General features: G+C 37.9%; 1 protein-coding gene across 3 annotated transcripts in view; it reads right to left on the reverse strand.

Annotated features, from left to right (window-relative positions):
• Positions 1-14791, reverse strand: part of riox2 (ribosomal oxygenase 2) — a 60516-nt gene that overhangs the window by 32281 nt on the left and 13444 nt on the right. For 2 of the 3 annotated variants that reach the window (XM_060833032.1, XM_060833033.1), the window contains 4 exons: positions 14551-14679; positions 12871-12974; positions 10481-10583; positions 3377-3545 (listed from right to left, as the gene is read on the reverse strand). In XM_060833032.1, the coding sequence (XP_060689015.1) occupies positions 3377-3545; positions 10481-10583; positions 12871-12974; positions 14551-14679 (505 nt within the window). The remainder of the gene's footprint in view (positions 1-3376; positions 3546-10480; positions 10584-12870; positions 12975-14550; positions 14680-14791) is intronic. The other variant, XM_060833034.1, reaches the window with a different exon arrangement.

Here is a 14791-nt window from a genome sequence, read left to right on the forward strand (position 1 = left end):
AGCAGTCCGTCATCCACCAAGAAAAAATTAATACGTGTAAAACTATGGCGGATATGCAAAACACAAAAGAATGTTCCTTTTCAGAGGAATTTAAGAACCGCTACGGGTCAACAACATTAAACTCCACCATAAGAGTCTTAATTATATTAGCAGATTTGGACTGGACACTTGGAACAGAGGAAGAACGGTCTAAGTGAGGATTCAACCAAAGTTAACATCGCCTCCCAAGATTAACTGGTGTGAAGATAAATCCGGTAATGTTGAAAAAAACCATCTGGAAAAAGCCTCATCGTCCCAATTGGGAGCATAAACATTAGCCAAGATTACATCAATGCCCAGTAATAATAATAAATCTGCAAAAAGAACCAGGAGGTAGTTTCAGCTTCAACAAAAGGAATAGATTTATGTAAAAGAATACCAACTCCTTTAGATCTGCTAGAAAAGGTGGAAAAATACACTTTCCAATCCAACCTCATTTCAACTTAGGACTATCTATATGTTTCAAGTGGGTTTCTTGTAAATAAATTATATGATTAGATTAGATTCCCTACAGTGTGGAAACAGGCCCTTCGGCCCAACAAGTCCACACCGACCCTCCGAAAAGCAACCCACCCTCTACATTTACTGCTTTCTAATCCACCTAACACTACGGGCAATTTAACACGGCCAATTCAACTAACCTGCACATCTTTGGACTGTGGGAGGAAACCGGGGCACCCATAGGAAACCCACGCAGACATGGGGAGAATGTGCAACCACACAAATGGGCATTAAGATGCGTAAATAATGTAAAACCTTACTGTGTTTAATTGGGCTGTTCAGGCCTTTACAATTCAGACTGAAGCATTAAGCTGTGTCATATTGTAATAATCACACATAAAATCCTAACTGTGAAATAATAGATAAACAAATATAAACTTTGTACTTTACAACCTTCAGGATTGAACACTGAATTTAACAATTTCAGGGTGTGAACACTTTCCTCCACATTCGTTACCCAACCCCAAACACCCAATTCTGTCCTATATAAGTGGCTAGGAGAAAGTGAGGACTCCAGATGATGGAGATCAGAGTCGAGAGTGTGGTGCGGGAGAAGCACAGCAGATTAGGCAGCATCCAAGGAGGTCCTGATCCTCGGGTGCTGCCTAACCTGCTGTGCTTTTCCAGCAACACACTCTTGACTATATAAGTGACTCCCAGCATAGCCAACACATTTCAACTATTCACACTCCTTTTATGACCCATTCAACATTTATCTCACTCCCATCTTACCATCAACAGTCCATTTGTCTGCTTCTCCTTTTCTCCTCCCAACTCTCTCTGGGTACCATCGCCATCTACTCCATGCATTCCTTTCACTCCTAACACCACCCCTTCTCCCCCAACCCCACCCCTTTCATCAGATAACTACCACCATTTCCTAGTTGATTTCAGTCACTCGATTCGAAACAGATACTGTTAGACCTACTGAGAGATTCCAGCATTTTCAATTTTTGCCTTCAAGGTACTATTCGTCTCCACCCCATTTTTGTTGAATTGCCTCCCTTCACATTATTGTCCCCTCAGCATCACAGCATGCTGCCTCCAAATTCAACAAGTTATTTTCCTAACTTCTTTATGACAGTAGTAGCCCCGATAACCCCTCTTAACTTTTAGCGAGCAGATCCCCAGGACTGACCTTGGCCCATCTCCTGACAGATTTAGAATTACAATGTTGACTAATAAATGATCTGATATTTGGGCAGATCCCAACTGGCTTACCGCTAATCCCTGAACTGATTGCACTGGGCCTGCGATTACCATGACCCTCACCTAGAATGCAGTGATATGGCATAGTCAAACAGCCAAATGACTATGTCCAAGCCCCTAGACGGAGACAGTACACTGCCCTTCTCTGACTGGTGACACTCCCTGACTGATTACAGTCCCCCTTGACTTGACCAAGGGGGACTCAGACTTTCAGACATGGCTATTTGACTGAAGCATATGCAGTACGTATGCCATATAACCTGCTGGGTCAAAAAGGGCAGCTCTAGAAAAGCACAGCCGATCAGACAGCATCCAAGGAATGATGAAGAGTTTATGCTCAAAACGTCGATTCTCCTGCTCCTCGGATGCTGCCTGACCAGCCGAGCTTTTCCTGCGCTGCATTCTTTGACTCTGATCTCCAGCATCTGCAGTTCTCACTTACTCCTAGTTGAATATAACCTGCTGGCACATGCTATAGATGTGACAATGTCACAATGCCATACACCAACACAATAACCTGTTCGACTGAGCAATCATGAAAATAACAAAATGTCTTTGTGTCTGCACTAAATGACAAGACAAGACAGAAGTGCTGTAAGTCTGCATGTTGGAATGAGGCAGCAAAGCGCAAAAAGGCAGAGATGCTGTGACCATCCAAGCCGAAATGAGACAGCACTAAAATGCACCGTCCTCTATGGATGAGGGACACAGAAAATCAATGCACGTGGAGCATATCCGAGATGTTGGAGACTGCAGATGAAGACTCTGAGGAGGAAGCATTGAAGAGAATAACCTACTGCATAAAAGTGAAGTGATAGAAGGTCCTAATGAAATGCAAATCCAAGAAAATTGACATCTTGCTGCTGACTAGCAAGAACATCATCACATCTTTCAAACGTTAGGATTAAAATCAAATTTATTTTTTCTTGACATCGGGACCACATTTTTCCAATCTTGCCATATTTCCACAATTGACTCTGTTATCCATGTCATTCAGGAAACAGGGAAAAATCCAGCCCAAGGTGTTCAGATCATTCTTACGTCAATGATCCATGAATGTCACAAAATGCCCAACCATAGTGTTTTATTAACCTTTTCTCATTTACTAATGTAAAATTAAAATAGGCATACCTAGATCCTCAATTAGTCACATGACCTATTAGTCATAACACTTAACAAATTTTGATTATCTCTGGATCAATTGATTTAACAATAATAGAGAATACTTTGAAATGCAGTTTCACAAAAATAAGGGAAAAATTTGTGATTCATGCTGTATTTGTTTACAGGTTTAGTACAGGAATGCAGCTGCACGTTTGTACACTTACTGACATGGTTTGGTAAGAATATTCCTTCTATTCAAACACTATAATGTCTAATGCAAAAAGCTGTACATATCTCACATCAAAATGCATGTAATTTTTAAGAAAACAGAATAGTGCAATAGGCATGACACACATTGTTTCAATATTCAAAGTTCTGCAGTGTATTCAAAGTGCATGGAATTCTAGGAGGTGAAGAGCTATTTTAAAGTTTTTTTTGAGTTTTCACAAGTATTCACAAAGTGTTTAAATAAATTCATCCAGTTTTAGGAGAAATTGCCTCAGATATGGGAGTTGCACCTCACCTTGTGTCAAACAATCTGAAGTGTTGCCCATATATGGAGGTAATCGGTTTAAAATAAAATCTTTTCTCATTTCAGATGATCTAGTTTCTTTTCCATTCTCTAGTTGATCTGCCAACCCTCGCAGGAATCCACTCAGTTTCCTTGCTGAATCAGCTGATGAACACATCTGCTACAAAATATAAAATGAAAGAATAAGCAAAAAATATTTATTGTTTCTTTCAGATCCTGAGGACATTTCAAAACACTTCACCAAATTGATTACTTTAAAATAAAATGCACTTATTTTTACAGGAAAGATCAGCATAACACAATTATATGAGATCATGGAGTTGATTTCTCACTAGCGAAAAAGTGCTCGAAAAACTAATGAGGCTAAAGACCCTGGACCTGATGGGATATTAAAAGAATTGGTTACAGATATATAGTGGATGCATGAGCAGCAATCTTATAAGAATCCAGAGGATTTGAAAACCACCAATGCTATAACTTTATCTAAAAAGGCAAGGAGACAAAAACAGATAACTACAAGCCAGTTACTACATTTGCTATTGGGAAAATGTAAGAACATATCGTAAAGGGTACAATACTTCAACAGGTAAAAATACATGTGATCAAAGTCAGCATGGCTTCAAGAAAGGGAAGTCATACCTGACAAATTATTAGATTTATGTGAGCAAGTATCAAGCAGGGTAAAGGGGAAGCTGTGGATGCAGTCAATATTCTCTAATGAACCTGTTCAGAGATGCTATGATGCAACCTCACAGCAGATGGGACTTGAACCTAAGCTTTCTGGCTCACAAGATTGGGACACAACCACTGTGCCATAAGAACCCTGACAGTAGATGTAATATATTTGATTTTCAGATGGCATTTGATAAGGTACTACACATTAGGTTACTTAATAAGACAACAGCTGATTGATGTTGCTGTTGGAGTTGGTATATTAGCAAGAAGAGAGGGTTGGCCAATTATTGAGACAGGGTAGGATAAGGGAGAGCATTTTCAAGATGGCAATCTGTAACTAGTGGACTGCCACAGGGATCTACTCTTATTTGCAATCTATATTAATAACATGGACGAGCAAAGTGTATGTACCATAGTCAAGTTTGTGGATGACACAGAAACAGATGGTGTGACGATGCTGTTCCTTTAACAAGATTATTCTGTCCTTGGCTTATTTTCCCTCTGAGAGGGGTTGTAAAGGCAGAGATTCCAAAATATCTGAACTGGCTACTTTAAAAATGGCTAACAGATGCTCCACAAGTCCACAAGAAAAGGCTTTCAGGTTCTTTTTTTAAAAAGCACTTGTACAATGAAAATGGCCAGTTCTCCCAGTTGAGGGATTTTTCTAGCTTTGGGTTAGATTTTAGCTGGTGATCCAAGGAAACAGCTCCATGCTGACACTCTCTCTCTCTGACAAATCTCTCCTGTAAGAACCTGTGTTTGAATTTACCTTTTTGCCAAGGGTTGTGTTTATGGGATGTTGCACAAAATCTTTGTTTAGTTGTGTTTTCACATCCGATGGACTTTCAAATAGCTATGTTATTCTAAAGCCTATTTTCTTTTGTTTGTGTGTAGATAAATTCTGCTTTGTTTAAAACTGAGTGGTTTGACCAGCTGCGCATGCCTGGAATATTCACTTTACATCTGCTTAAAACAACTACAAAAGTTAGATTCTGGGCTACCTTCTTAAAATGTTTTGAGGGGGATCTGACATGGTCCATAACAGTGGGAAGACAAGTAGTGAACATGCCACAAAGAGCCTTAGAGGAATATAGACATGTTAAGCAAAGTCGATAAAATTTGGTAGATGAATAGAAAATGTAAAAATGTGAGATTACACACTTTGGCAGGAAGATTGGAGGAGTTGAATGTTATTTAAATGGAGAAAGTGTGCAAAAAGCTACAGAACAGAGGGATTTGGGATCGATCTTCCACATTAATCTCAAGAAACTAGGATACAAGTGCAGCAGGTAATAAAGGCCAACAAATAGAATGCTGCTCTTTATTTCAAAGGGAAAGGATTATAAAAATTGGAAAATCTTGCTAAAGGTATACATAGCATTAATCATACCACATCTGAAATACTGAACAGTTTGGGCCCCCTATCTAAAGAAAAACATAATGGCATAGGAAGCAGTCCACTGAAAGTTCACTTGGCTAATTCCAGGTATGGACAGACTGCCTAATTAGAAGTCCAGTAGATTTGACCTGTAGTTGTTGGCATGTAAGATTCTTTGAGGAAAAGACAATGCAACTGCAGAAAAGTTGCTTCCCCCTTGTGAGAGAGTCTGATCAGCAGTCATAATCTCACAATAAGGGATCACATTAGGCCAGATGTTTAACAATTCAAATTTTACCATCTTTCATCGTGAGGTTTAAGTTCACCTTTCCAGAATATTAGCCTGGGTTTCAGGATTGCTCACCTAGTGGCATTATCACTACGCCATTGCCTTCCATTACATTACCATGACGCCAACCTTTCCCCTATTTAGCATACAACTTGGATGCAATTTTGTATCTTAAGAACTGTTTTCTCCGAGATGTCTAATCCTGTGTTCTATGTGGCACAGTCATAGAGTCACATAGAAATATACAGCAAAGAAACAGACCCTTTGGTCCAACTTGTCCACACAGACCAGATATCCTAACCTAATCTAGTCCCATTTGCCAGCATTTGGCCCATATTCCTCTAAACCCTTCCTATTCATATACCCATCAAGTTGCCTTTTAAAAATGTTCTAATTGTACCAGCCTCCATCACTTCCTCTGGCAGCTCATTCCAAACACGCACCACGCTGTGTGAAAAATTTGTCCCTTACGTCCCTTTAAATATTTCCCCTCTCACCCTAAACCTATGCCCTCTCATTCTGGACACACACCCCCCCCCCCTCCCCCACATGGGGAAAAGACCTTGTCTATTTACCCTATCCATGCCCCTCATGACTTTATAAACCTCTATAAGGTCACCCCTCAGCCTGACACTCCAGGGAAAACAGCCTCAGCCTAGTCAGCCTCTCTGTATAGCTCAAATCCTTCAACCGTGGCAACATCCTTGTAAATCTTTTCTCACCCTTTCAAGTTTCACAACATCTTTACGATATAGGAGGAAGACCAGAATTGCACGCATTATTCCAACAGTGGCCTAACCAATGTCCTGTACAGTAGCAACATGCTCTCCCAACTCCTATAGTTGAGGATCTAAAATTTGAATTTAGGCAACAAGTAGATTTTTATTAACCACAAAATTGTTTTTAATTTAAAAGAATGGCTGAGAATAGTGATTGAACCTTGTGAACTTGTACTGCTGATTTCAGAACTAAGCTGAAATTCAAAGATAAGAGGACAATAGAGTTTTCATAAAATGATTACTGACACATTAATTACCATTCGAACTAACCTTGAACTGCTACATGGCATGACAATTTACGTAAATAAGATTTCTTTTCCAAGGAATACCAATTGATTAACCTGTTGTTGATCATGTCACCATATTACAGTTGATTGAACTTTTCTTGTAATTAAGAACCCTTTCCCAGGAAATATCATTGGATTAGGTTGCAGTAAATCATGTCATCTTATTATATGTGATTGGTCTTTTTTGTAATTAAGGCTGTACTATCTCTTTAAAAAAAAAACATATAAATAGTATGTAGTTTTCAAATGTAATTGCACAAAATCACCACCGAACATAGAAGCTTTAACCTCTGTTTTGCTGGATTGAATTGTGTCAAGGTACCTCAATAAACTAATGACCCTTGCATTTGAACAGACTGCATTCACTGATTCTTTTGACCGATCTCGAACCACAAGGCCCCTCTTGTGGGGTCACAGATCTTCATAGTCAATGTATTGACTAATAAAGGAAAGCATGCCAAACTCTTCCTTCACTACCGGATCTACCTGCGACTCCACTTTCATGGAACTATGAACCTGCACTCCAAGGTCTCTTTGTTCAGCAACACTCCCTAGGACCTTCCCATTAAGTGTATAAGTCCTGCTCTGATTTGCCTTTCCAAAATGCAACTCCTCACATTTTATCTAAATTAAACTCCATCTGCCATTCCTCAGCCCACTGGCCATCTGATCAAGCTCCCGTTGTACTTGGAGGTCTCCGAAATTAAAACATTTTGGCAATATTAATTCTCCTGCCAGTTTTTCCTCCTCTGATTATTTACTTTTCTTACTTTAAAGTTTTTCAATTCTGCAGTATCTGAATGCTGCTTTATTCTCTTGGTCTTAAAAACTTTTAAATACAACACTATTTTATTTCCCTCATCTTAAACACTTTAACTGTATAGTATAACAATGCTGCTTTCCTGCAGAGCTTACTGGAAGGCCCTTTCATGCTTCTATGGCCAACATAGGTTTTTCCACCTTCTACAGTTAAAATGAATATCTTCCACTTTTTTCAAGCAAGCAAAATAGACAATTTCCCTCCTTAGACAGTCTATAAATGAAATTCTATCCTTTTCCCTGACTTCAAAATAAATCCTGCCGCCTCCAACCTTAAAGCTGAATCCAATTTTCTTAAGAGCTTTCCCCAAACAATTTATGCTGCCCACTATGCTTCCAATAATGCTGATTTGGAGGTGCCGGTGTTGAATTAGGGTATACAAAGTTAAAAATCACACAACATCAGGTTAGACTCCGACAGGTTTATCTGGAAGTAGTAGTTTTTGGAGCACTTCTCCTTCATCAGATGGTTGTTGAGTACAAGATCGTAAGACACAGAATTTATAGCAAACGTTTACAGTGTGATGCAACTAAAATTACAAATGGAAAAAGACCTGGATTGTTTGTTACGCCTCATCTTTTAGAATGATCATGTTGGTTTCAGTTCTTTCATATGTAAATCCTAAGACCCTTTCTTAAAATTACATTCTCAAGTGAATTTTAACCACGGGTGCCATGTCAGCTCAGATAATGCACTGAAGTTGTGAGGTGTCCTATGTGAGGCTGTCTGTGTCCTAATGTTCAAACTGATTCTACTTCTAACAAAAGGATTTGCAGAATTTTACATAGCAGCGTGGTGTTGTGTGATTTTTAACACCAGTAATGCTCACTGTCTTACAATCTTAGTCAACATTTTAGTTTGCTTCAACAGTTCTCCAGTTCCTGCAACTGCTTCACAGCATAACTGTAGTTCCATTTATGGATCTCCTATTTTTATTGCAGCCTCCAAAGTCTACTTACTTTGTTATGTCAGAATCTGTCTGCTAAAGCTGCTAATTTGGTTCCTTTTTACTTTAAATCTGGCTTTACGAAATTCTCAGAGCTAAAATCTTGGTCTAAATTACTTATACAGCCTTTGATTTTATTTACTGTAGCTGTGCCTCATAGTGTCAGTCACTATGATAGCAATGCTTGCTTTGAGCTGTAAGCTTTCTCTTCTAGCCATTTTTGCTTGAGACCGCCCGTTTTTTTTAAATAAAAAGTCTTCCAGTTGTCCACCATGGATTTTAGCTTTCTTCACGGAGCCTCCGATATCCATTCACTCTCTGGTGCTGCATTTCAAATCAGGACCATTACTATAGTTCACTGGCAGTCAATGCAATCCTCAACTGCTGGGAGTGACTAATGTGCCAGTTCGAAGTAGCTTCTAGCTTACACTTGCTTCTGCACTTCTCTTCCCAGATTGAAAGGATTTTTCCCTTGCCTGTAGATTCTGCCTTATAGAATTTTGCCAGAGGTTGCAGCAGACTATCTGCCCTAGTCACTTTGAAAGTTGTATCCAGAAATTCTTCTGGGTTCACTGGAAGCCATGCAGCTAAGCTGAATTCCACTTCACACTGCTGCCAACCATGTCATACAAACATGTGATGTTAACCACTCCCAACATGTGATTGGGTAGACAATTGCCAGCTTTCTCCTATTCTGAATGGGTTTACAGGCATACTTGATGTAAAAAGAGGTCGAGGAAAACCACTAGGTATTCAAATGAGAAGAAGAGTCTTCTCTGAAGCAAGATGCAGTTTATTACATGATAGCAATCAGATACTGTTACATTAATAAGAGAAATATTATTACTGAGACTATTTCTAGACCTGGGAAATAGCTCTATCTCTTCAAGATCTTAAGATGCTCTACTTTCCCCCACCCAAATCTCCATAACATCAGAATCTTGCGTAAAGCTTAATACAGTCCTCAGGTTTAGCCTTTTAAAAATATTACCTTACCACAGCAGAAGAGACTATTATTATTCATTCTTATTACCCATTATTTTCCCTATCGGTGGCTTTGAATTCCATGTCAATACTTACAACGAAAATGTTATGAGCGCCTATTAGCAAAACCAGTGTAAATTTTGGCATTATTTTGCACAAATGCAATCCAGAAAATGCAAGGCCATTAGAGAGATAATTTAATTAATTATTCAAAAACATCAAAAAGGCATCAATTAAAAACAAACTTAAAACAAGCAATTAATCTCTGGATTAATATCTTTCATTTTCAGAAATAAGTTTTTTTTACTACAGTAGTGGTTAAACTGGAATGGATAAATCAGTATAAAGTGAGAAGGCACATTCTACTTGACATTCTATCAGTATTTGATCATTAAAAGAAATGTAGTTCACTCCATTCTATCAAAATACCTTTCTATAATGGTATGCTTTGGTCAAAGGATGAAACCTGATCAGATACTTTGCTTTGGGGAATTGTCTGTCTTGCAACTCATCAAAATGGATATTAAGCCTCCACCAATTGCACATCACAATCCGGAAAGAAAATGCTACTAGATGACCATAATGACATCGACAATGTGTGGTCTCATCAAATGGGCTTACTATTGCTTCAGGTGAGCGCCTGGGGCTTGCAGCTCGCCAGCAGAATTTCAGAGGACTTATAAAGTCAAATTTTGACTCAGGCTTCAGGCCTATATGGCTAACATGCAGAAAGATTGTTTCAGCAGCTTAGGTGCAAGATGAATTTCGCCCCCACTCTTTTCTAGACTCAAATTATGCCTATGTCAGAGAGGCAGAACACCAATGCTTCAGTAATCCATCCACAAGAAAAGACAGAGAGAGTAAATATATATTTTCAGGAGACTAAGAGAGACAGAAACAAAATCAATGGATGGAAACGAGAAAAAAAAATCCTTACCATAAGATATTGCCTAGGCAGGCCTCTGGATAGTTCAATGTCTTCTTTCATTGTATCATATACAAGCCAAGGAATTACATCAAGCAGATAATCTCCCCATGTACTACAACAAAAAAAATTATTTAAAACAATAAATGCAGTACTTTAGCCAGAAATACTAAATGGTAGGTCAATCACAGCCTCCTCTTGAGTTTCACAGCATCACAGATGCCAGATTTAGCCAATTCATTTCACTCCATGCAGTATCAAGAATAGGTTGAAAGCAGGAATACTGCAAAATTAACAGCACCTGACAACAGCATGAAAGATTTGTCCTTAAGAACTCACCGTACCAATAAGAGATTCTAGTTCAGTTAGAACGTTGGCATCTACCCAGCAATCTGGAAAGTTACCCAGCTGTGTCCTGATCACAAAATGGAGGAAATTCAGCCCTGTTAATTACTACTCAATCATCAAAGCCATAGAAGGATGTCATCGACAGCACTATCAAGCAACATTTGCTCAATAATAAAATACTAATTAATGCTCAATTAAAGTTCCAATTGAGCCACTAAACTCCTGACCTCGTTGTAGCCTTTATCCAAATTAGACATCAGAGCTGAACTCTGGAGGTGAAGGGAGGGTGGCATTAAGCAACATTTGATAGAGTATGGAAATGACGGGAAAACTCACTCCTGGTCATTGTCATTTTTAGCATAAAAGATGTGTGTGGGTATTGCAAGTAATCATTTGAGTCCCAGAACTTTGCTGCAGGGGTTACCCAGAGTAGTGCCCTTGGTCCAAGCATCTTAGCTGCTTTATCAATTATCTTTCCTTTACTATAATGTCAGAAGTAGGAATGTTCACTGATTGCACAATGTTCAGTACCACTTGTAACTCCGTGAACACTGAAACAGCTTGGATCTATATCCAGACTTCTGCTGCTAAGATGCAAATAACAATCACTAAAGTAGTGCCAGAAAATGACTCTCTCTAACAAAAGAGAATTTAATCAGTTCCTTTGGTCATTCAATGGCAGCACCATCGTTAACTACATCCTAATTATTACCAGGCCCAGAAATTGAGCTGAACCAGCCATACAAATACTTTAGCTATAACTAGTGAGAGGCTAGGAATTTTGCATTAAGTAGCACATCTTCCCTTCCCAAACGACTTCTCACCATCCTCCAGCATCAAATCAGGGGTCTGATGAAATATTAGCCGATTGCCTGGATGCGTGAACCCCCAATAACATTCAAGAAGTTAAACACAATCCTGGATAAAAGCAGCCCACCTCTTTGGCATCCCAACTGCTAATTTCAACATTCATTCTCCACACCATTGGCACAATGGTAGCAATGTGTACTATCCATAAGATGCACTGCAACCACCTAAAAGGTAAATCAAAGGCTTCTTTGACAACACCTTCCAAACTTGTGATTTATACTATCTAGAAGGACAAAGGCAGGAGATGCATTGGAACACCACCATATACAAACTCCCCTCCAAGCCACACACTTTCCTAACTTGGACTATAGCTCTATTCCTTTACCATTGTTAGTTAAAATCCCAGAATTGCCTTCCTTACAGCATTATGGGTACACCTTTACCACAAGGACTGCAGTTGTTCAAGAAGGCAGCTCATCGCACCTGCTCAAGGCAATTGGGAATGGGCAATAAATGATGGCCTAACCAATAATGCTCACATCACATGAGCAAATAAAAGAAAAATGCAAGTATCACTGTCTATCACATTAATCATTTCCAATATCGACAACTTCACCTGTAGAAATAGAGGAAAATACTCCCAAATACCTTTTAACAGGATTGAAATGAGTTTGTATTATTCCTATTGTATTCTTTTGGCTCTTTTAAGAGCTCGTTAAATTATTCTGAATCTGTTTTGTTCATTGTCATTTTGTTTTTTTCAACCCTGGCTCTTAAACTTCTACACAAACACACAGTCCTGCCTCCATCTTGAAAAAAATGTTACTGTAGTTTACTGTTCTTATTTTGCCTTTGACCATTTCTTTGGGTTGAATACAAAACAAGTGCAAGACATTTACAGACTACTTTGATCGCAGTTTTTGATTAGAAAAATAGAAGCCTATTGCACCCAGAGGTCTGATTACAAACATTCCTAACAAAAATGGCTATTATGTCATATGCAAAATGTAGGTAGATAGTAGCAATACAGTCACATCAATTGCAGCTTAATTTCATTCATTTATAGAGTAAGAATTAAGATTAAAAATGAACGCATGCTTTAACTTGCATTTTGGTGAGCGTTTAGTTGCAAAGTTTAAAGTGTTAGAAAGTAAATGTTTACAGAAATAACTAATTGCAACTACAATCTACTAATTTTGAGTGTAAAATTCCTACAAAATATAAGCCAGAATAAATGTTCTTACTTGTTTTGATAGGTGCTTATTGTAATGTGGGTAGAATGTGAGCCTCCTGTTGGAGTATCTGCTTGGTGTATTGTTCCTCTGGGAAAATATAACAAATCACCTGGCTAGAAACAAAAAGGAAACAAGCAGAGATTTCCAGTATTAGTTTATTACATTTTGTTATGTTGTGAAGGCCAATGGATATCAATGACAAATATATTTTTTGTTTATGCAGTGTTTACTTTTAAAACATTGTATTTATTTTCTATAATTTCATACTGCCTATTTATTGCATTAATATGACAGTAATAATAATCATTCGGATTTTACATTATACTTTAATGTAGCAAACTGTCCCAAGGTTCGATTGGACCATCACAAGAAAATAAACAAGGAAATATCACCATATGCATAAGTTGATAACCTAATAAATGTTGAGACCAGTTATTTAATCTTATCTAACAATGTTTTCTGCTTTAATTTAAAATTCACTCAATTAATAAAACTCAAATTCATAATATTCTAAATGCAGAAAAGCAAATATCTTATTTATTCAAGATATTCAAAGTGAAATCCTGCAGTATTGATTCTATGAATATTAAGTGACAAAGTTTTTAATGCCAAAAAACCCATACTCTGATTTTATCTGCCCAAATCTCGTTTTATATCCGACAGACAGACAACAGTGAACACTGCTTTATATTAAGCAAAAAAGCATTCCAAAGCAGTTCCACTAACTTAAATGTGAGCTGGATCACAGCTTCCTGATCTGAAAGATCTCCAAGCCATAAATCATTTGCAATTGGATACAATAGATGGAGAAAGTACTTGCCATAGTTTCACACTGGCCTATTGAGAGCTATTCTCTCGAAAAGTTGAGGTTGCAAAACAATTAATTACAATTAGTAACTAACAATTTAGGCAATTAATTATCCTAATATTCGGTTAAGTTCAAGAATCCTTCAGTGGCTAACAGCCAAATGTGTAAATAAACAGTGTTTATGTTACTGGACTAGCTATCCAGACGTCACAAATACTTATAACATCATGGCATGATGTGAAACTTAACTCAAAATATCTGGCAGCACCAGAAATTTACCAGTATGTACTGGTTCTTGTAAAACTCAGTAGATTTATACAATTTTCAGGAAAAGCAGCCTATTCCTTCTCCAACTGACTTTTAAAAATGAGTTCTTTTGTGAGACGTGGGCACCACTGACAACACCAGCATTTGTTTCCTATCCTTAAATTTCCTTGAACTATGTGGCTTATAATGCCATTTCAAAGGCAACCAGATTATTCTGAAGTCACATATAGGACACATCAGGCAAGGATGGCAGATTTCATTCCATAATTAATATCATATCCATATTAATCAATAGATGGGTTTTATTACATGCAGTGATACTTTCATGGTCACCATGAGTAACTAACTTTTAACTCCTAATTTTTTTTCTTTTATTAACTGAATTTAAATCCCACTTTACAAAAGTATTCTTTACAAAAGTGCACATAAATAAGGCTAATTATTTAATGTGTAACTTCACTGACCATTCCTATGCCAGAAAGTAAGAGAAAGTTCCAGAAACATATATAGTACATAAAGTGCTCCATAGTAAATGTCACAGAAATGAAACAACTTAGTAAAAGGCAAACAGAAAAACTGGCAAACCTAATTGAGTACCACCAATAATTTGGTACCTTTAATGTAAATTCATGGGTTGGATTTCCAATCCGATCTTCAGGTTCTGTGCTGTATTCCCGAGCTAAAGGTTTTGTGGGTTTGTAGAGTCGCCAGTGTTTTTCTCCCTCCAATTGCAGAATAAACACCTAACAACCAAAAAAAAACTATCTGATGAAATTAATCTTGTATGACCTCTAACATTATTTTGAATACCTTACTGAAATATAAGTAACCCTTGGAAAGAAATATAAATCTCTC

This window comes from Hemiscyllium ocellatum, chromosome 12 (genome assembly GCF_020745735.1).
Source record: "Hemiscyllium ocellatum isolate sHemOce1 chromosome 12, sHemOce1.pat.X.cur, whole genome shotgun sequence".
Classification (NCBI taxonomy): Eukaryota; Metazoa; Chordata; class Chondrichthyes; order Orectolobiformes; family Hemiscylliidae; genus Hemiscyllium; species Hemiscyllium ocellatum.